General features: G+C 41.3%; 1 protein-coding gene across 3 annotated transcripts in view; it reads left to right on the top strand.

The window, feature by feature from the left end:
- The window catches only part of BMAL1 (basic helix-loop-helix ARNT like 1), a 52,413-nt gene that overhangs the window by 9,325 nt on the left and 21,316 nt on the right, over nt 1-21,772 (top strand). For 2 of the 3 annotated variants that reach the window (XM_069740027.1, XM_069740028.1), the window contains exons 2-3: nt 18,959-19,079; nt 19,320-19,464. In XM_069740027.1, coding sequence (XP_069596128.1) covers nt 19,328-19,464 — 137 coding nt within the window. In that variant the 5' untranslated portion in view covers nt 18,959-19,079; nt 19,320-19,327. Of the gene's footprint in view, nt 1-13,025; nt 13,166-18,958; nt 19,080-19,319; nt 19,465-21,772 lie in introns of those variants that run through there. The other variant, XM_069740029.1, reaches the window with a different exon arrangement.

The following is a 21,772-nucleotide window of genomic DNA, read 5'->3' as shown; positions in this document are numbered from 1 at the left end:
GTAAATGGTAAAGGCCCCATACACATTGGACTGATAGTCTGTGTTTGGGGGGCCTCCTGATTCTTCCCTTCCCTCCAACATATGATGTCGCAGGAGGTAAGGATCTGACTTGTCGGATTTCTGACTGCTGATCCATTTTTATTCTTGGCTAGATAAGTCACTGCCATGGGAGTTTGGCAGCGACTCTCTCGTAAGGACTACAAAACTGCTCTCCAGAGCAAGTACTCCAGTGTATGGTGAAATCGGAAGAGAAAAGCTGTTGGCTACATGGTTCGGCCGGCACCTATGTATTGTGTATGAGGCCCTTAACGCCGTATCCAACTGCAATTATTCCAGGTCTGGTTCCAGTCTGTGGTCAACAGCATTCCCTCATAAGCTACTTCTGCTAGCCCATCGGACTGCACGATCATTGTGACAGGTTTTCTTTATTGGACTTCTACTTGGTTTGACTGTTGCTTCTTTTTATTGTTGTCCAATTTGTTTTGGTCTTAGACCACTTCTTTTTTTTTTTTTTTTGTTCCAAGATTTAATTTTGGAATTATTATACGTTTACCATACTGCTAAAGGGGTTCTTCAGTACTTAAAAAATCAAGTTGGAACAGTTAAAAAACGGTGATGGAGAGGCTTTGGGGTTTGGCTCGCTATGCCCTTTAAATGAGCTGATGGGCAGGTTCTGACATTTCAATGTTGCAGTGTCTGTAACGGTCCATTTGCAGAGCAGGAAGATTGTGCCTCGTTTCACGAAACTCTTGCCATCTAATCCGGCGGACGAACAAGTCGATCGCTTGTTTGTTGGGTGAAATGATCTTTTGTACTGCACTAAATAGATCATCGTTCTCACCAGTTCTTTACTCTGAGTAAGCAGGACTTGCGCTGTGAGAACAATTGTAGCCTATGAGCTCTGGACGATGTATTACATATAGTTCAGTGTGTATGTGCAGACAGGTGACCAAACCAGGGCTTCGGAGTCAGAGCCCATTATGGTGGGGTCGGTGTCATGGAAATTGAGGAGTCGGAGGTTTGGCTTACAGACTCCACGGCTCTGGACCAAACAATCGCCGATAAGCAAATAAGGTGCTGATCGGCCTTCTAAAAATTAATAAAGATTGCAAAATTATAGCTAGTGCAATTTTCTTCAGTAAAGTTAACTATTAACATATGTAAAAATCATCATTTTTTTTTCCAAGTCAAAGGTGTCCATAGCCGAAGTAACGTTTTGTCCAATAGTCTGATAATAAAGACTTATAACTATGGAGACTTTGCTAAATTAGGTGCGCCTGTATTTGTGTACATGGTCAGGTTGCTTGGCGGTGCATCCTAAACCCCTGAGGCTTTTTATATCGGTGAAACTTTTTGTTACGTGGCTTCTAAAGTACAAAAAAAATTGGCTCTTGTAGTGGTATAACTGGTTCTCTAATTTTCTCTTGACAAGATAAGTCGCTGTGCTCTGACATTGACATTTAAGAAATTCTGCAGGCAAAATTATATGTAGGACAATTGTAAAGAGAGCAAAGTATGGGCAAAGTATTTATTTATTTTTTCAATGGACCAAATATTCACTTATGGAAAAAAATCAGGGCATGCACTAGTTTCCTCTATATTCTTCTAGATGAGACTTGCCTATTCGACTATGATTGCGCAAGAAAAATCAGATCCTGTGCTGATCAATCATATGGCATCCAATTTTTACAAATACATTACCATTATTAACTGGGGAGACTAATTTTTTTTTTTTTGTCAACTTTCTTCACTGCTGCTATAAAATGCTTGCAGTATGCATGACCATACATATGAAAAATGGTCGTGGGGGGGGGAATTCCATCCCGACTGAACATTACCACAATTTTTTTTAAATTAATCTTATAACTTTAACCTTACTGATTTAAAAAGTAAATGTACATAATTTTGATTACACCAATTATATTACATCTTTTTAATCGTACTAGCCTAGTTATTGAGTTATTGCATTAAAAGTAACAATTTTCAAGTTATAATAAACATCTAAGATTCAAATGTAGACTTTTTTTTTTTTTTTTCCCTGTAAATTGTTTGAAAATGTATTTTTTTTTCCACTTCTAAATATTTTAAAATGGTACTGGTGGTTTAAATGTGTCTAAGGCCGGTTTCACACGTCAGTGGCTCCGGTACGTGAGGTGACAGTTTCCTCACGTACCGTAGCCACTGACACACGTAGACGCATTAAAATCAATGCATCTGTGCAGATGTCATTGATTTTTTTTTTTGCGGACCGTGTCTCCGTGTGCCAAACACGGAGACATGTCAGTGTTCGTGGGAGTGCACGGATTACACGGACCCATTAAAGTCAATGGGTCCGTGTAAAACACGTACCGCACACGGACGTAGTCCGTGTGCAGTCTGTGTGCCGTGCAGGAGACAGCGCTACAGTAAGCGCTGTCCCCCCCACTGGTGCTGAAGCCGCCATTCATATCTTCTTTGCAGCATATATCTTCTTTGTTTCTCGTGTTTACAATAAAGATCCATGTCCCCACCCTCCTCGCACCCCCTGTGCGCCCGCCCGCTGTTATTAAAATACTCACCCGGCTCCCTCGCTGGCGCTGCTTCCTGTCCTGGCCGCACCTTCTACTGTATGAGCGGTCACGGGGGGGGGGGGGGGGGGGACAAACTGCCCTAAAGAAAAGGTATTGCTTTTAGAAACCTCAGGAAACTAAAAACATTTGGATTGTGTAACACCCTTAACCCATTACTTGCCAAATTAGACATTTTTTTTTTTCTTTTACGGATTTTTCAGAAAAGGGTGTCCCAATATTCAATTAAAAATGACAATGACACGATTTCCTATTTTGAAAACATTCATTTTACAAACACAACACAAAAAATTGGGCCTAATTATAAAAATTATAAAATCTTAGTTGCTAGAAGCAAAAGATTAGGCGTCCAAAAAAAAAGACATTGGTAGATAATGGGTTAACAGTCCTATAATTTTTTTTTTAATCTTTTTGTTAAAAAATAATAATAATAATAAATATCTAATATAATAGAATGGGATCTTAACTACAATCAGTAAAAAACAAAATATAATTATTGTCCCGTTCAGAGTTTGGAGCTTTCCTTACTCTGTACAGGACTCTGGGTCTTTTTTTTTTTTTAGGGAACACCCAGTAGCGGTAATCAGAGTTTTTTTTTTTTTCACTGTTATTTAAATAGAAGCTGTAATTTCACAACATAAGTTGAAAATATGTATTAATACATATTTCTACCATTAAAACTAATTTACCGTAGTATATTTCTTTATAATTTATTTATAAATTTTAAACAGTGTTAATATAACACCTGTAACTATGGAATGGTCCTTGGGAGTTCTGTTTTCTTGTTTTGGTTTGTTTGTTTTTCTAATAATTTGGTATGAACTTGGTTTCTTTGTTTCCATTAGGCATCGTCACATGTCCTGATATTACCGGTATTGGATAAACTAGTACCGGTGTTCCATGTGTCACATGGCTGTGCACCATCAGTGTAACAGCGTCTAGGAAAAAGCATTACAGTTAGCGCTGTTCCCAGGCATTGGTTGCTGAATCCAGCTCTCTTCATTGCTACCTGCGATCAGTGCAACCAGGCGATGTTACTGAGAGTTGGAGTCTGTGCTATCGCTTGCATTACATTTTTATTTAAATGGCGTGGGGTCCCCCTTAACCTTTTTTTAACCGGATCAGGGAAGGCCGATATCTGGGGGCTGGTGTTAATATTCTAGGAAATAGCCATAAAGGTTCCCAACCTATTAACAACAACTTTCAGCTGTCTGCATTGCCTTTACTGGTTAGTTAAAAAAAAAAAAAACTTGAGGTCCCCGTTCTCACTTCAAATTTTAGTAACCAGCAATGGCTAAACACATTGTGGGCTGTCATTAATAGGCTAGGAGGTGGTTCATGGATATTGGCCCCCTCCCAGACTAAGAACACCAGCCTTCAGCCGCCTCAGAAATGGCGCAGTTATGTCGCTTAGCTTCGGCTCTTCCCTCTTGCCCTGGTGTGTTGGCAAGTGCGGTAATATTTTTCTGGTTGATGTCAGCTGTTTTATGTCCGCTGACATCAAGCCCACAGATTTGTAATGGAGAGTTGTCTTATCGGACACCCCCATTACTAATCACGTAGTCAAAATAAATAAATGCAGACAAAAGTCCTTTTAATTTGAAAACAAAAACCAACAAAAAAACCTCCCTGACCCTCTTCTTTTACCCGTTTATTAACCTAAAATAAAAAATCGAAGTAATCCTCACCTGTCCGCGGATGATCCATAATGATGAGGTCCCACGACCACCCCTGAAGTCTTCTACATCTGGATGGTTTTGGTGAGCGGTGACATCAGTAATTTGATCGGTCACCACGCTAGCCAGAACACACTGGGTTTAGCATGAGAACTCTGCTGCAGTGACGATCGGTGGCGTAAATAAGATTACCGCAGGTCACAGGCAGTAGTTCTCACGGTAAGCTCTGTGTGAGCCAACCTTTGAACTGCTTTAACCTTTCTGACGTCACGGCTCTCACCATGAGACATTTTACGTAATAATATCAGCCTGCAGCTGTCTGTTTAGCCTTTTAAATTAGGGGGACAGCACATCATCTTTTTTTTTTTTTTTTTTTTTTTTTCTCCTGGTCTTCTCCTTTTTACTAACCAGTAAAGGCTAAGCAAACAGCTGTGAACTGTTATTAATAGGCTGGGAACCTTCATGGCTATTGGCCCCTTCCCAGAATATTAACACTAGCCCTTAACTGTCAGCTTTCCCTCAGCTGGTTAAGAAAATTAAGGGAGAAACCAGGTGGTGTTTTTTTTTTTTTAATTTTTTTTAAATATTTTGTACATGCGGTGTACAGACGGTGGGGGCTGACTCCCAACTCTCAATGGTGAGAGCTGGATTCAGCACTCGGGGCATGGGAACAGCGCTAATTGTCCTGCTTTTCCCAGACGCCAGTATGTGTCACACCGATGACACACAGATGCCATCAGTGTATTGCGGCCCTGCTGCTGGCAAAAAAAAAAAAAATGGACATGTTGTAATGTGTTTTGGACACTGATATGTGCGCAGACCCATAGATTTGAATGTGTCTACGTGTGTGTTTTGTGTGAAAACTGTCACCACTTGTACTGGAGACACTGACCTGTGCAGGAGGCCTAAAATGGTTTTTCCTTTTTCAGAAACCCACTTTTTAAATAAAAAACAAGCAAACAAAACAAAACTGGGCTTTGCTTATCCTCCGCAGGATCCAAAGTGGAGTCTTCCCGCTGCTCCTGGGATCTGTAAGGCTATGTTCCATTGTTGAAGTTCTTGAAGTTGCAGATTTTCTGCACCCATTAAGTAAAATGGGTTACTTGCATTTTTTTTGAAGATATGAAGCGTAAAAAAAAAATAAAACTCATTATGGGAACGAAGTCTTATTGTCTGCAGCACTGGAGCAGCGGTGGACACTCATCACTGGACTCGGGGAGGGTGAGTAAAGCAAATTTTTCTTTTCAAAACAAACTGCTGCCGAGGGACTGAATTTTTTTTTTTTTTTTTTTTAAATTTTATTTTTTTTTTTATAAAGAAGTAAAATTCTTTCTAAAGCTAGTTAAACCAAAGCGTGCGTTACAGAGGTCTGTGACCCAGTCACTCCAGGGATAAGTTGGGATCTCCATTCTAAGTACTCAGACACAATGTTCTCTTCTGAGAGGGGATAACTAAACTTGGTAAATCCCATTAAGCACAATACATTCGTGTTCTCTGCGTCTAATGGTAGTCAGTACTGAGAATTTGTGTGGCCATTACGTCAGGGGATTTCAAGTGATACAAATCTTCCCAGCTCTGCTTCCTGATAAGTTACAATTTAACAAGAAATATCCTTTTTCTTTCTAGCAGACTGTATCTGAATCGGGTTTTTTAGAGAGGCTGTTTCCTGGATAAATCCATGGCTTAGACTGGCTATCATGGCCTCCGGAGATTCTCTGGAAAAACACTTGTGTACCAAAATTAATATTACTGTATTTCATAGTTACCTGGCAACGAGCGGCAGTAGCGTATCATGAATAGTGATTAAATGTTCCATCTCCTGACAGTCTGGAATTGATTACCCAGACGTAAACCTGGAGCTGTTGGAATAGGCAAACGAGTGAGTTTTCAGAGCACCGCTCACCAGTCTTGCTCTAAAACAAGGGGACTGTATGGAGATTAGTCGCTCTGTCAGCACCATTGTACCTATTAGCTGCTGAGTAATGGGGACCCCCCATACACACTAGATGGCATTTAGCTGATCACTATGTCTTCTGACTCCCTTGTACCCAAGAACACGTCGGTGTTTTTTGAGAGGGCCGTTGCCAGACTCTACACAAAGGAATTGACCATTAAGGCGATGTGCACACGTTGCAGATTTTCCCGCAGATCTGCAGCAGTTTTCCATGCGTTTAACAGTAGCATGTTAACCTATGGAAAACCAAATCCACTGTGCACATGCTGTGGGAAAAAAACGCGTGGGAACGCATAAAAAAACGCACCTGCGTTTTCTGCCAAGAGATGCAGATTCAGTGCAGAAAAATCCACAGGCAAATCTGTAATGTGTGCACATACCCTAAAAACTTACTGTGGCCAGATCGTCCTCTCCTCTTGTCGTCATCTGTCAGTCTAGAGACCCCCTTATATATGTCAGCTGATCCTGGCATAATCCTTGTGGTCAGTCAACTTTTATCTAATGTGCATGGGAGTACGAGGGTCCTAAACGGCTAGATCTATTTGACAACATGCATATAAATATGGAGCCATCAACTACTACTATATACCCCTCTGTCCAAGTCAAAATGGAAAATGGGCCATATACTTGCTGTGACCCTTTTGGGAGCAAGAGATGTTGCACTTGTGGCACGTATCAGTAAATGTTGGTGATCTCCACAAGAAAAAGGCCTGAATGTGTCGCCTATGAATTGCCAGGACCTAGTCGTTTTTAATTAGAATTGGGGGCGGCTCTTGGTCTCCTGCTCTCTTATCTAACTGCATACTGACACAGAGATGCAGATTTTCAGTTTAGGCAAGACAGTGGAAAGTGCAGTGCATGCTGGGAAGTGAGAGAAAGTGAGTTCCCAGACCTATAGTGCTGGATAAATACTGATGAAGGTGAACTGACCCCTGAATAATAGTGCACGACAAGGAGATGTGGGATAGTCCTTTTCCATAGCAGAGTGGTGTGTGCTCCAAAAGTAAATGTAACTTGTTGTGGAGGATAAAGGAAATGTAAGCCCACGCTGTTCTAGAACATGTATTTTTCTTAGTGTGTGAACAGGTGCATTGGATCAAACTTACTTTACTATTTTATTTTTTTGTGCCTATGCTATGGTTTTCTTGATTTTTGTCTTCGACCAAGTGATGCTGCCCTCTGAGCTTTTTCTGTTTTCTCATGACATCCCGTCTGTCCCAGCTCACATTCTGTCATAGCAGGTATCACTTATAAGTCCGATCCTAAATGCGGATACTTGGTGTAGTTGAGTAACTAGTATGCCATTGCTTTACAGTATGGAAATGATGGGAAATTATTTATTTATATAGCACCATTGATTCCATGGTGCTTTACATGATAAGGGGTTACATACAAATTACAGATATCACTTACAGTAAACTAACAATGACAGACTGATACAGAGGGGCGAGGACCCTGCCCTTGCGGGCTTACATTCTATAAGATGGTGGGGAAGGAGACAATAGGTTGAGGGTTGCAGGAGCTCCGGTGTTGGTGAGGCGGTAGCTCCGGTAGTGGTGAGGAGGCAGCGGGGTCAGTGCAGGCTGTAGGCTTTCCTGAAAAGATGGGTTTTCAGGTTCCATCGGAAGGATCCGAATGTGGTTGATAGTCGGACGTGTTGGGGCAAAGAATTCCAGAGGATGGGGGATATTCGGGAGAAGTCTTGGAGGCGGTTGGGTGAGCAGCGAATAAGTGTGGAGGAGAGAAGGAGGTCTTGGGAGGACCGGAGATTACATGAGGGAAGATATCGGGAGATTAGATCAGAGCTATATAGAGGAGACTGGTTGTGGATGGCTTTGTAGGTCAGTATTAGTAATTTGAACCGGATACGCTGAGGGACTGGGAGCCAGTGAAGAGATTTGCAGAGGGGGGAAGCAGAGGAGTAGCGAGGAGAGAGATGAATTAGTCGGGCAGCAGAGTTAAGGATGGACTGGAGAGGTGCAAGGGTGTTAGCAGGGAGGCCACAGAAAAGGATGTTGCAGTAGTCAAGGCGGGAGATGATGAGGGCATGCACAAGCATTTTAGTAGATTGAGGGTTGAGGAAAGGACGGGTTTTGGAGATATTTTTGAGCTGAAGGCGACAGTAGGTGGAAAGAGCTTGGATGTGCGGTTTGAAGGACAGGGCAGAGTCAAGGGTTACTCCGAGGCAGCGGAGTTCCGGTACGGGGGAAAGCATGATGTCATTGATTGCGATAGATAGGTCAGGTAAGGAAGATCTATGGGATGGAGGAACGATGATGAGTTCAGATTTGTCCACATTGAGTTTGAGGAAGCGAGGGGAGAAGGAGAATATGGCTGATAGACACTCTGGGATTCTGGACAGCAGAGAGGTGACGTCTGGGCCAGAAAGGTATATCTGAGTGACCAGAAACTACTACTGACCTAAAAAAAAAAAAAATTATTAAAAGGGCTTTATTAAATAAGATCTGGCCACATTCTTATTGAATAATGTGCCGAAGTAGCAGAAAACCCCTTTTAAGGCCAAATAATCTTTCTATGATAACAATGTTTCCAGCCGTGCAGATGGATACATGACATGGATGGGGAGTTGTGTGGCTCAAAGTGACTTTCCATCCAAAGGCAAAGAACGGTGAATCCTTGATCCTACTGCTAGAATATAATGTTGTGACATCTGCTCTACATGTAAGGCCAGTCTCACACGTCCAGATAATTCCGGTACCGGAAAAAATTGGTACCGGAATTATCCGTGTCCATGTGCCCCTACATTTCTGTGGCACATCAGTGTGCCGCCCGTGTGCCCTACTGGGTACCACACGCACCGTACTGGGTACCACACGCATCATCTGGTGCTGAAGCCCCATTCATATCTTCCCTGCAGCAGCGTTTGCTCTAGAGAAGATATAAATAATTGTGTTTAAAATAAAGATCTAGGTTCTGAAAATACTCACCCGGCTCCCTCGCTGGCGCTGCTTCCTGTTCTGGCTGCATCTTCTCCTGTATGCGGTCACGTGGGGCCGCTCATTTACAGTAATGAATATGCGGCTCCACCCCTATGGGAGGTGGAGCCGCATATTCATGACTATAATCGGCGGCACCACGTGACCGCTGATACAGTAGAAGATGCGGCCAGAACAGGAAGCAGCGCCAGCGAGGAAGCCGGGTGAGTATTTTCAGAACAGCGGTGGGGCGCACAGGGGGTGGGAGGGGGGGGCACATAGATCTTTATTTTAAACACAATTATTCACATCTTCTCTACAGCAAACACTGCTGCAGGGAAGATATGAATCGCGGCTTCAGCACCAGTGGGGGGGGGGGGGACAGCGCTTAATGTAGCGCTGTCTCCTGCACAGCACACGGACTGCACTCGGACAACGTCCGTGTGTGGTACGTGTTTTACACTGACCCATTGACTTTAATGGGTTCATGCAATCCGTGCGCTCCCACGAACACTGACATGTCTCCGTGTTTGGCACACGGAGACACGGTCCGCAAAAAATCAATGACATCTGAACAGATGCATTGATTTTAATGTGTCTACGTGTGTCAGTGGCTCCGGTACGTGAGGAAACTGTCACCACACGTACCGGAGCCACTGACATGTGAAACAGGCCTAATAGTGGGAAAATTAGATGATATATACTGCTTTGATGGAAAGCTGAATGAAGGTCTATATGTTCATCGAATAGGAGTCTGATACTTGACGCTAAGGTTTTGTTTCCTTCCTAGAGGGTTTTAGATATCTGTGGTAGAGCGCTTTCCTAATTTAGTTGATTTTTAACTTCCCTTCTTTATTTAGGAGTGCTTTTTTTAATATCTTTGTCTGTACATGTCCCCATTAATTTTACAGTGCTGCGGAATATGATGGCACAATATAAATAAAATTATTATTATAGGAGTAAAGCAATGAGGCTTTGGCGCTGCTCTTTACACTTGATGTTCATGTCTTTCAATGCAGAATTCTGTTGTCGTTTTTTTTTTTTTTGCAGCACATAGTTCAGACTGCAGATGATGACTCACGAGGGACAATGTGCAGTAAACGTCAGAATGATTATTATAATCAGCGTTTGGCTCGACAACGATCTAGCTCTGGTTCTGCCAATTAGCTGCTGCGATGATTGTTAGCCATCGAATACATGGCAGGGAAAACTGAGCGTCGGGCACAACTTCATCAACATGTATATACTTTTCTGTAACAAAGGTCAAGGACAATCTGGTCTTATCGCTAATTAGTCAGAAATGCAGTGCAAAAAGTTACAAAATTGTGGTATCCCTAGCCGATGCCCAAAAATCCCTCAAAACTCCAAATTTTTTTCTTTTTATACATTATTATTATAAATCTAATGGGAAAATATATTGAGATGTGAGTCTTTAATCAAAAATCTGTGTTGTGTATGCAGCTCCTATGCAGACCTACCTGTCTCTATGGTTACAGAATGCAAATAATTTGTGGTCTCTGATGTTAGAGTAATGAAAAAAAAAAATTTAAGGTATATGTAAGTCTTAACATTGTCTTTTAGCTACAGTGATCACTACTTGGCACAGAAATGCATCAATTTTTCTTGCGGTGCCTAATCTCTCCGTAATTGCTGCGTGGTAACAGCACAAGTCCTTTCTCTGAGAAGTTTCACATCATTATCTAAACTCTGAGCCAAACCTGTACCCAGATGCTTCGTTTTCATCTCCTTTTGGGAAGTTTTGGTTCATCATTCTCTTAAAAATGTAGCAATAGATAAACTGTTGTTGTTGTTTTTTTTTTTTTTTATGTTATTAACCTATTATTGGACCAAATCAGGGGCAGAAATGCCTCTTAGTGAATCTTCATCACAGGGATCCGAGAGGTAAAGGAGCCCCCTTCTACCTCCCATAGCGGAAGGCGTCTTCTGTCACAGTCCGTTAACCCATTACTTGCCAAATTAAAATTTTTACAGGTACAGATTTTTCAGAAAAGGGCGTCCCAATATTCAATTAAAAATGACAATGACATGATTTCCTATTTTTAAAACATTCATTTTACAAACGCAACACAAAAAAATTGGACCTAATTATAAAAATTATAAAATCTTAGTTGCTAGAAGCTAAAGATTAGGCGTCCCAAGAAAAGGAAATTGGTAGGTAATGGGTTAAATGTTGCAGAAGATGAGCTAATGGACTACGGAAGGCCCATGTACTGTTCGTACACAGGATCCTCTTCTGTTTGTGAATGTGTTTGGGTTAAAGCAGTTTTGCAAATTGCCTTGAATGTAAGGATCAATGTTACTACGATGTTTTTACTTGCAAGTTGTGCATCAACATAGTTTCTTCAATCATAGGAGCTTTACTTTGCATGAATAAACTCAAGGCTTCTTGGTTCCTTAAGGCTACGTTCACACTAGCATTGTGCGCCGCTGCGTCGGCGACCCACAACGCACCGAAAACCGCGTGCAAACGCACACAAAAACGCTGCGTTTTTCGACGCGTGCGTTGTTTTTTGACGAAAATCGGACGCAAGAAAAATGCAACTTGTTGCGTTTTCTTGGTCCGACGCTAGCGTCAAAAAAGACGCACGTGTCGGAAAACGCAACAAGCAAAAACGCATGCGTCCCCCATGTTAAACATAGGGGCGCATGACGCGTGCGTCGCCGCTGCGTCGCCCGACACTAGCGCGACGCACACTAGCCGAACGCTAGTGTGAACGTAGCCTTAGCTATGTGCACAAGTTGCTTTTTTTTTTTTTTTTTTTTTTTAGCCTGTTTTTTTCTGCGCAGATTTATAACACCCGATGCCAGCAAAGGAGATGAGAAACCTGAAGTGTCATACATATGTTGAGTATTTTTGACTTGCAGATTTGGTGTAGAAAATAATCTGCAGCGTGTCAATTCTCTGTGCATTTTTCACCATTTGGAGTGAAGTCAATCTATCAAAAACGCGGCAAAAAACGCTCATTTTCGAGCTGCGTTTTTCTTTACAGATGGAGACCATTCAATTTTGCAAGTAGCAAGGGGAGCTGGGGAAAGTTGGGTGATTACCGCACTTAAATCGCTACAACACTTCTGACCTGTGTCTCTGACCCAATACACATTGTATATCGCCCCAGTTTTGAGGGTTTAGCTGACCAACTAATGTGTAAGTGTAGCTCCCTATTCTTTCCCCTTCAGATGATTGGAGAGAAGGAGCGGGTCACTGGAATTTCCACGTCTGATCCGTTTGCTCCCTGGAGAGATAAGGCTACTTTCACACTAGCGTTTTTTGCAATACGTCACAATGCGTCGTTTATGGGAAAAAACGCATCCTGCAAAGTTGTTTGCAGGATGCGTTTTTGCCCCATAGATTAACATTAGCGACGCATTGCCACACGTCGCAACCATCGTGCGACGGTTGCGCCGTGTTGTGGCGGACCGCCGGGAGCAAAAAACGCTACATGTAACGTTTTTTGCTGCCGACGGACTGCTTTTTCCAACCGTGCATACGCGGCCAGAACTCCTCCCCCACCTCCCCGCACCTCACAATGGGGCAGCGGATGCGATGAAAATCTGCATCCGCTGCACCCGTTGTGCGGCGCAAACAGCGCCAGCGTCGGTAACCTCGGCCCGACGCACTGCGACGGGCCGAGCCCGACGCTAGTGTGAAAGTAGCCTAAGCTGCTGATAGGAGTGCAGGAGCGCCTTTCTCCAATCTGTTTTCCAGCTTCGCACTTTAACATGATTTCCTGCACAATTAATTTTTAGAACGTCGCTTTAATTTTTGATGCGCCCTTTTCAGCGACAACTAGAAACTGATCCAAAGTTGAAGTCCATCACTTACATCTATTTTTTTTCTTTTTTAAATCCACTTTGGTTTGGCTGGGAACAAAAGCCCTACAGAACACTGAAACTGGTGAATATTCTCTGCTAGCGCCAAGATCCGGATCTTCTGCTGGTGTCCCTGCTGTACCAGGTTACATCAGCTATGCCGCCCGTGTGCAGTCTGTGGTGTAACCTCCCCAGTCCTTGGTACGTTTACACCTGTCTTCCATGTACGGATCTAAAAGTTTCAACTATTCCTGTAATTCACACCCCTCTAGTTGAATATGCACTACTGTAGACTGTATGTATTAAAGGGATATTTAAAGGTCCAGTAAACCCAAAGCAAGGGTCATAAGTGGAACTGCTGATGTCAGGTCTGTGTGCCTAGTAAAATGTCTGTGCTTTTGCAAACCAAGTAGTCCACCCCCCAAAAAACAACAACAACTAGGATATGTCTAGTGTGGATCCGATGCAAATATATACGGTAAGTCCGTGAAAAACACAGACAGCACACTGATGCAATTAGTATGTTGTCAGTTTTAAATTTTATTATTGCATTTTATTAACGCATATGTGAAAATCACGGATAACTTAAACTGACGCATTGAATGTCTGATCCAAAAAAACAAAAAACAAAAACAGAAAATCACCGATGTCTGAAGGAGGCCTCGCACATATAGGTGTGAATAAGTCCTGCAGTATGCCAGAAAGTAGTGTTCAATTCATGACCGGTTTCTGTTCTACTTGGTCATAACTTCTCTCCCCCCCCCCCCCCCCCTTTTGTTCTTTTTGTATTTGTAACATGCATATTTTTTATTTTTTTCAAAGGTGCTGTAAAAAAAAAAAATGAAAAACGCCATTAAGGCAAAAAAGGCTACCAAACAGCACAAAAAAAGCATTTTGTAGTGTTTAGATATTTCCCTCCTCCTTCTTTTTTTTTTTTTTTTTTTTAACCTGACCCTAAAGTAGGATGCTGTCCCAATCGTACCCCATCATGTAATCTCTATTTTCAGCACATTATTATTATTATTATTATTATTATTATTAGTTTTTTTATGGGATTTTAAAATGTTACTTTTTGGGGAGGGGCAGGAAAAGGGCAGCACAAATTTCAGCAATCATGATACAATTATAATAGATCAACCTGTAATAAAAACACCTTTGTCTTCCCCCACATGATTAGAGACTTAGTTGATAACATTAAAGGCTCCTTTCCCCCGGCGCGGCATTGATCCGGGACTTGCTGGTGGTCACTAGGTGGAGGCGTTGCGTGGGTGCTGTGGAGGGGGCTGTGTTGTATAACGTGAGGCCAGTCACTGGCTGCTCGCAGTGTATCTAGGTCCTGCTTGTGCCTGGTGTCTTAGTGGAGTCAGTTGACCTACTTCTTGCTGTGACCTTGATTCGCTCAGATAGGTGTTAGTGTGCACATGATTGCCTGATCCATTAGTCCAGTCATGTGACGAGCGAGCGGCAGCAAAAGGCACAGCTTCCCAATCTGTCCACCCTACAGCTCCCTGGTCTTTACCCACTGATGCCTTTAGTGTTGCCATTGCATAAATATCTTGTTTATTGCTCTCTGTTATCAGCCACTTCAGCCTCTGTTGTATGTGGGGGTGGGTAGAGGCTGACTGTAAACATTCAATGAGAAGAAAGTACAGAGAAAAGACAAACAAACAAACAAACAACTCATGATTGCTACTTTGTCTTGTGCCAGCATTACAGGAGCCTATTTTCATGATTCCTTCAATGCATTGGTATAGGCACTCATGAACTGCTTTCTTACATACTTTTCCATTTGATAACGTATGCATTGGCCTGTTCACTCAACTTCCTCTTGGAAACCAGATTGCGAGCCCCTCTTACTTCAATGACCGATGTACCATAATTACAATTAATCAGTGTGTGCAGCTCATAAATGCTTTACTACTTTTGGAATGAAGGCTGATTATACCAGAATATATTATTTGATTTTTTTTTTTTCTTCTGACCTTTTTTTTTTTTTTTCACCATTTTTGATTTGACAGCGCAAGAACTTTTTACCCCTTGAAGCTTTTTTTTTTTTTTTTAAATGGTTAAATTATATCCTTTTGGTTCAAGTAGTAAAACGGCTCTTTTTTTTTCTGATAGACTGAAGAGTCTAGAATCATATCAAATTTAATTTGTAAATGTAGTTTTTTTTTTTTTTAAACTTGATGTCACATGTAGGCCTTATTCACATGTCCATTTTTGTTGTACATTTTCTTTCTAACTTTTTTTTTTTTTTCCCCCCTTGAATCTGGTTTACGCACAGATATGATGTAAAATGGAAGACCAGTCTTCGTTTGGACTCTCACGGTTGCCTGAACAAGGGACTTGAGTTTTCCATTTTATGCTTGCTTCAGAACTACAGCAATGAGGAATCATAGAATCATAGAATGGTAGAGTTGGAAGGGACCTCCTGGGTCATCTGGTCCAACCCCCTTCTCAAAGCAGGATTCACTAACCAGCTCAGAGAGATGTCTGTCCAGCCTCTGTTTGAAGACTTCCATTGATGGAGAACTCACCACCTCTTGTGGCAGCCTGTTCCACTCATTGATCACCCTAACTGAAAAGTTTTTTTCTAATCTGTCTCCTCCCATTCAGTTTCATCCCATTGCTTCTAGTCTTTCCTTGTGCAAATGAGAATAAAGATGATCCTTCTACAATGTGACAGCTCTTGAGATATTTGTAGACAGCTATTAAGTCTCCTCTTGTCTTTTTTGCAAGCTAAACATTCCTACATCCTGTAACCATTCCTCATAGGACATGGTTTGCAGACCGGTCACCATTCTGGTCTCTCTTCTCTGAACCTGCTCCAGTTTGTTGATGTCTTTTTTAAAATGTGGTGCCCAAAACTGGACACTGTATTCCAGGTGAAGTCTGACCAAAGAGGAGTAGAGGACAATAATGACTTCACATGATCTATACTGCATGCTTCTGGTAATACATCCCAGAATTGTATTTGCCTTTTTTGCTGCTGCATCACACTGTTGACTCATGTTCAGTCTGTGATCTATTAGTAAACCCAAGTCTTTTCCACATGTGCTGTTGCTTAGCCCTATTCCTCCCATTCTGCATACGCTTTTTTCATTTTTATTGCCCAGATGTAGTACTTTGCAGTTTTTCCCGGAGTTTGTTGCTGTGGACATTTGCCCTTCACACTACTCAGTATCTACTTGCTGCTGTCTTGTGTCTTAATTTGGAAGATTGGAATACCAAAAATCAGATTGCACTTGAACAAATGTTCTATGAGGCAGTGCAGATCTGATTATTAATGAAAAAATAATTAATTTTTACTCAGCTGTATTTAGCATGAAAAAAATTACCGCAAGCTGCTATTTCACTCTGAATCTGTACAGTGTGATAAAAAAAATCGCATGCCATGCAATCAGTATAACATCCACAGGTTACAGTGCTAGGGTCATGTGTTTTTTTTTTTTTTTTTTTTTTTAAACAAAGCAATATTTTGCTAATTTTGTGGCTGAATCTGTCCTGCGCACACAATTGCGTCATGTCTCCTCATACTGACAGCGAAAACCATTTTCTTATGATCGCATCTTGTGACTCAGATCTCATTTTCCCTCTATATGACATTTAGCACTTACAGATTTTTTTTTTTTTTCATGTGCAGCTTTTTGAGAAATGAGAAGACTAATGTAAAACAGACATCATCTACATCCCTGTGCCAACACTGTAACCAGGCCAACAGGAGAAAGAGAAATGGCCTTGTGTTTACTGAGCGGAGGGAGTATAAAAATTGGGGGTTGATAATCTTACCTATTCCTGCTAGGTGCAGGAGCTATGGAACGGTGCGGGCTACAGAGCTATTGGTGTGAATTGAGTCAGATCTAGCCTCTCTAGGTGATGAGGTTATTCACAAAATCACATTATTTTTCACAATCAGAGTAAATGCATGCTTATTGCTACTATATAGACCAAGCCCAACATAAAGTTGTTTCTTGTATCTTTTTTTTTTTTCTTCCAATTTCTATCTGCCCCCCTGTGTAGCTACCATCATAGCAGCAGAGTGGTCCGTTCTGCTCTTACCTGCTAAGATTGCATTTGCCCCCCCTCGATGCTGCACGTCCCACCCTCCCTCTCCACTGGGCTCCTTGCAACCTCACCTCACTTGAGTTATCATCAAGATAGTCTTAAACTACACTCAACTTCTGTTCCTTACCCTGCCCAACAATCTACGTCGGTCCTTTTTTTTTTTTTTTCTTCTTCTGGTTTTACATCATTAAGTAGTTCTTCTAGCTCATCTCTCATCCACAGTGAAAGTGTAGAGCTGTTGTTTGCATGCTGCTGTCAGATTAGTGATGTTAAACTGCAAATTCTGCTTTGCTGATGCATACGGCAGAAGGTAATCTTCTGCAATATGCATAAATACAGTGGCCTATACATCACTGGTCTCTCGACAACAGGCAACAAACACAGCTCAACTAATGTCTGTGCTTGTACACACAGCCCCATCTTGCAGAAAATCTTTTTTTGTCTCCGATATACAGCCACATCCTGCCTTATAATACTCTTCTCAGCCCCTTTTTATATACAGCTCCATCCAGTCACAGGTCATCACTCACTGTGGCCTAGGGATGCTAGGAGTGACAGTTCAGCCACCCTATAGGATCTGGAGTGTGCTGGGCTGTCAGCATTTTGATTGACAGCTCTGCTTCTCATCTGGCCTAGCCTGCTGGTGTTCTTCCAGGTGTCTCCCTTTCTTGATAATTTGCTAGATATTTACCTGGCTAGCTATGAGCTGGCCATTGTCAGCTGTAGCTTTGCTCTGTGTCTGTCTGATTTCCTGATCTTGTTGCCGGACCTTGGATTTATTGTGACTATTCGTGTGTGTTATCCCTTTGCTCTTGATGCTCTCTGACTTCAGGTAACTAACCCAAGACTTGGCCTCTGACTATCCGTTTCTCTAATCCCCCTTATCTTGACGTACCCTTCTGGCATTGGACCCCGTACTGTTACTTGAACACGCTTTTCATTGCCCCTCTGTACCATCCTGCAGTAAATCTCTGATCTTTGTCCCTCTATATACAGCTATTACTCTAGCATATCTCTGCTTTTTGTCACCTATACAAGCAGCCCAATCATGGAGTATAGCTATCTCTGAGTCATCAGCACACAGGCACCGCTGCTTCCTTTCTTGATCTATTAAACGGTTATAGTGTGTGTACATGGATATGTATGTGTGTGTATGTGTATGTATATATATATATATATATATATATATATATATATATATATATATATATATATATATATATATATATATATATATATATATATATATATATATATATATATATATATATATATTTATTAAAAAAAAAAAAAAAATTTATATAATGTGACCGGAAAATCTTGCTGCGCCGTGACTTGCACGTTTTGGGTCCATGTGCTGCAAATATGTATTTAGGATTGCATCCTGTTCATGTGATACTCAACACGTGGTATTCCTAAAGCAGAAAAAAGAAATGTAATCTAACATCCCCTTCTTGTTCAGTGTCTGTACAGACTTTGCTCTGGTGATCTTATTTTTTTTTTTTCCAGAAAGGGATTTATCTGCACCAGACACTGTAAAGTCCTATGACAGAGGGAAAACTTTACTATTGGTATTATGGGGAAGGCAGCAATATTTCAAAGTAGAAACACAACTGAATGCACTTATATGCCGATTTTGCCGTGGTCACAATCCTGGGGTCTCCACTTCACCTCTGCCAGGTGATTCTAGTCCTTGGCAACAAATGGAGACCTCCGTAACCTTTGACCACACCATGACCTCCGGAGTCAAGGGCATAGGGCCGAGACGTGAGATTCTAGAGATCCTGTGAACTAAAAAAAAAAATATTCTAGGAGAAAGTGTAATTTTATTTTTTATGTGGTCATCCATTAGGCAACTCCTTTTATAACCAGTTTTTAACCTATAACTGCACAAGATTTATTACCTTTTTTTTCCCTCCATTATTTCAGTGATTAACAGACAACAGGACCATGATCAGCAGGTGACCGACTTTCAAGTCTCCCCAAAATTTAAAAAAAAAAATCTTAAATTTGTTACGGCTTTTCGTTCACCACAACAGTATTTTTTTAGGTGAGTGTTTGTATTGGCCTGGTCTTGCATTGTGTCCCGTGATTATATAACCTGCTGTTTATGTATCGTGTAACATGGAAGATGTCCTGAAATCGGTAGATAACGAAGATAATATGTAATGCCATACCCCAACCTCAGACTGTTGTATAAGGGAAGCTCCGCTCGCTGCCAGTACGCCCTCCCCAGCTTCTGCTGCTTTCTGCCCATTTACGCTTTTGTGTCTCTCTCTCTCTCCTTCAGATGTTCCAATGGCTGACCAAAGAATGGATATCACTTCAACCATTGACTTCATCTCCTCGGGTCCGACTGACCTCATATCTAGCTCTCTCAGCACAGGCGGAATGGAGTGTAGCCGAAAAAGGAAAGGCAGTCTGACGGATTATCAGTAAGTGGCGTCCTAGTGGGCGAGAGATTCCGGTTAGCTGCTGTATGGATTGTGCATAACATGGTAAAGTTGGGAGACTTGTAATGCGGCATCTAGGAAAGGCTTTCAGCGCTATATGTGCCACTCATTTATTGCTGCATTACTGCCGAATTCAGTTGGCTAAATGTGCATATAATATGGGATCTACTGCACAGCTTGGAAAACGGTCCAGTCCTAGCCTTTGTCAAGGAAAAAAATAAAGCGGATCCACTGTGGGATCCACTATTAAGTCTGCAGTCAGCTGAAAAATAGAACTAGGTGGTAAATCTTAAAGTCCTAACACTTGATAAAAGAGCGGAAAATATATATATATATTATAATTTTTTTTTTTCTTTTGTCACGCTTTGTTGTAGTCTCCCATAACCTTTAAAAAGACGAAAAAACCTTTTACACATTTTATTTCTTTGCACTTCTGTTTTTGCTATTTAAAATTTGGTAAGAAGAATTAGTTGAATATTGGATTGCTACAATTGTAGGTTGCCATTTATGGATTTTTTTTCTCATTTTAAAGGGGGTATCCTGTACTTCTGCATAATATAAAAAAAAAGTGCCTAGGCTACTTGATTGTACGTTTTGTAGGCAGAATTGGGCCACCTGTGTTTGGTCGAAGTGTGGACCGTGATGCATGGACCAATTGCTGGTTTTCTGACCCAGATGCTACTCCTTCATATATGCCTATGAGGCTATTATGGGTCTTTTATGGGTCAGGAAACCAGCAAACTTACCGAGCATCAATGTCCGCACTTAAACCATAAACATGGATTTGTGATTTTTAGCCTTTAATAGGCCGACAGTTACTCGATGAATAAGCAAAGTGCTCATTTTTTTTTATTTTATTTTTTTTTGGTCAGCAAGCTTAACAATCATTCTTGATGTGAACAGGAGAAGGATTGCCAAGAACAAATATTCTGTGAACATCGATGTGCGTTCAGCCTGTCTACATGGGCCATTAAACAACCACCGATCAGCTCGCGTTTGTTTCTAAATGGGGCCCATAATTTTGGCCATAATTCTCATCCCCTTAGCTTAGTATGATAATTTTTTTTTTTTTTTTTTTTTTAATTTATTTATTTTTTTTTCTGTGCAATCAAAAGTCGACAATGTATTTGATTGCACGCAATCTAGAAGACTGGGAGGAGTACTGGTAATTGTTTTTCCCTTTTAAATGCAGTACAGGACCCCTTTGCGGAGTTGCTCACTTGCCTGATATGCATCTGTACATTTACTGTTCTTTTTTTTTTCTTTCTTATTTCTTTTCTGGTTTGGCGCCTTTCTTGCTTTCAGCCCTTTAATTTCTCTCAGCAGCAGGTTCCATAAGACCTTTGCGCTCTTTATGCAACACATATACAGCTTAACGGTGTTATCTCAGTAAAGGTCACTATGAAGTTATATAATCTCTTACTGGTCAGCTTGTCCAGGAAAAACTAATTACTAGACCCGTTACATGCAGGATCCTGAGCGCAGGGATAATGTACATAGGATCTATTTTGCTGTTAGATACTGTCTGGTGGTGACTTGTGTGATGGGACCTGATAACTGTGGCACTTGGGTCTCCAGTCATCCAAGCTACTCGTCTGTTTTGGTCATTGTATGAATGAGCCCCCTGCACAACCCCCGTGTGATAGCCATCGTTCCAGATCTACAGCACCTCCGGCGATATCCCCGTAATCTATGGTTGCCCCTTATCCCAATTCTAATTATCCATCCCCTCTCTAAATACTGGCAGCAGTTCTATGTTGTCTCACTGCACTTGTTTTGTTGTTTTTGTTTTTTATCTTTAATGTAGCAGATGACAAAGTCGTGACAACTTTCTGATAGACAGAAAAAAAATGCATTCATTTATGTTTTTCCCTAGAAAGATAGACAATTTTGTCCTATTTTATGGACTGAATTTTCATCACTTTTTTTTTTTTCCCCTGGTTTCCATAGCAGCATACAGTATACGCTGTGTGTGTATCTATACAAAAAAAAAATACATAGGAATGAGATGACTAGATTGGCCTTCAATTCTAATGTCCATGAGACTAATCCAGAAAATGGCTCCAAGGTGAAAAAGATCCGTGGGAGAATGTAGACTTTATTTTTCCTATGGTTTCCCTCTGAGCTAAGCTTTCAGTTATGCTTTCTGACTGCGCTTATTTTAATCATCCCAAATATGTACGTTCAGAGCAATGATAAACTAATGATGCCGCCTTTTTTACCTCTTCCAAGTGTATTAGCCGCACCTGCAATAGAGATCAACCGGTACAAAATTAATCCATGACTCTAG

The sequence above is a fragment of the Ranitomeya imitator genome, chromosome 9 (genome assembly GCF_032444005.1).
Source record: "Ranitomeya imitator isolate aRanImi1 chromosome 9, aRanImi1.pri, whole genome shotgun sequence".
Taxonomy (NCBI): Eukaryota; Metazoa; Chordata; class Amphibia; order Anura; family Dendrobatidae; genus Ranitomeya; species Ranitomeya imitator.
The sequence above is the reverse complement of the archived record's forward strand: the minus strand, read 5'-3'. Positions and strand labels throughout refer to the sequence as shown.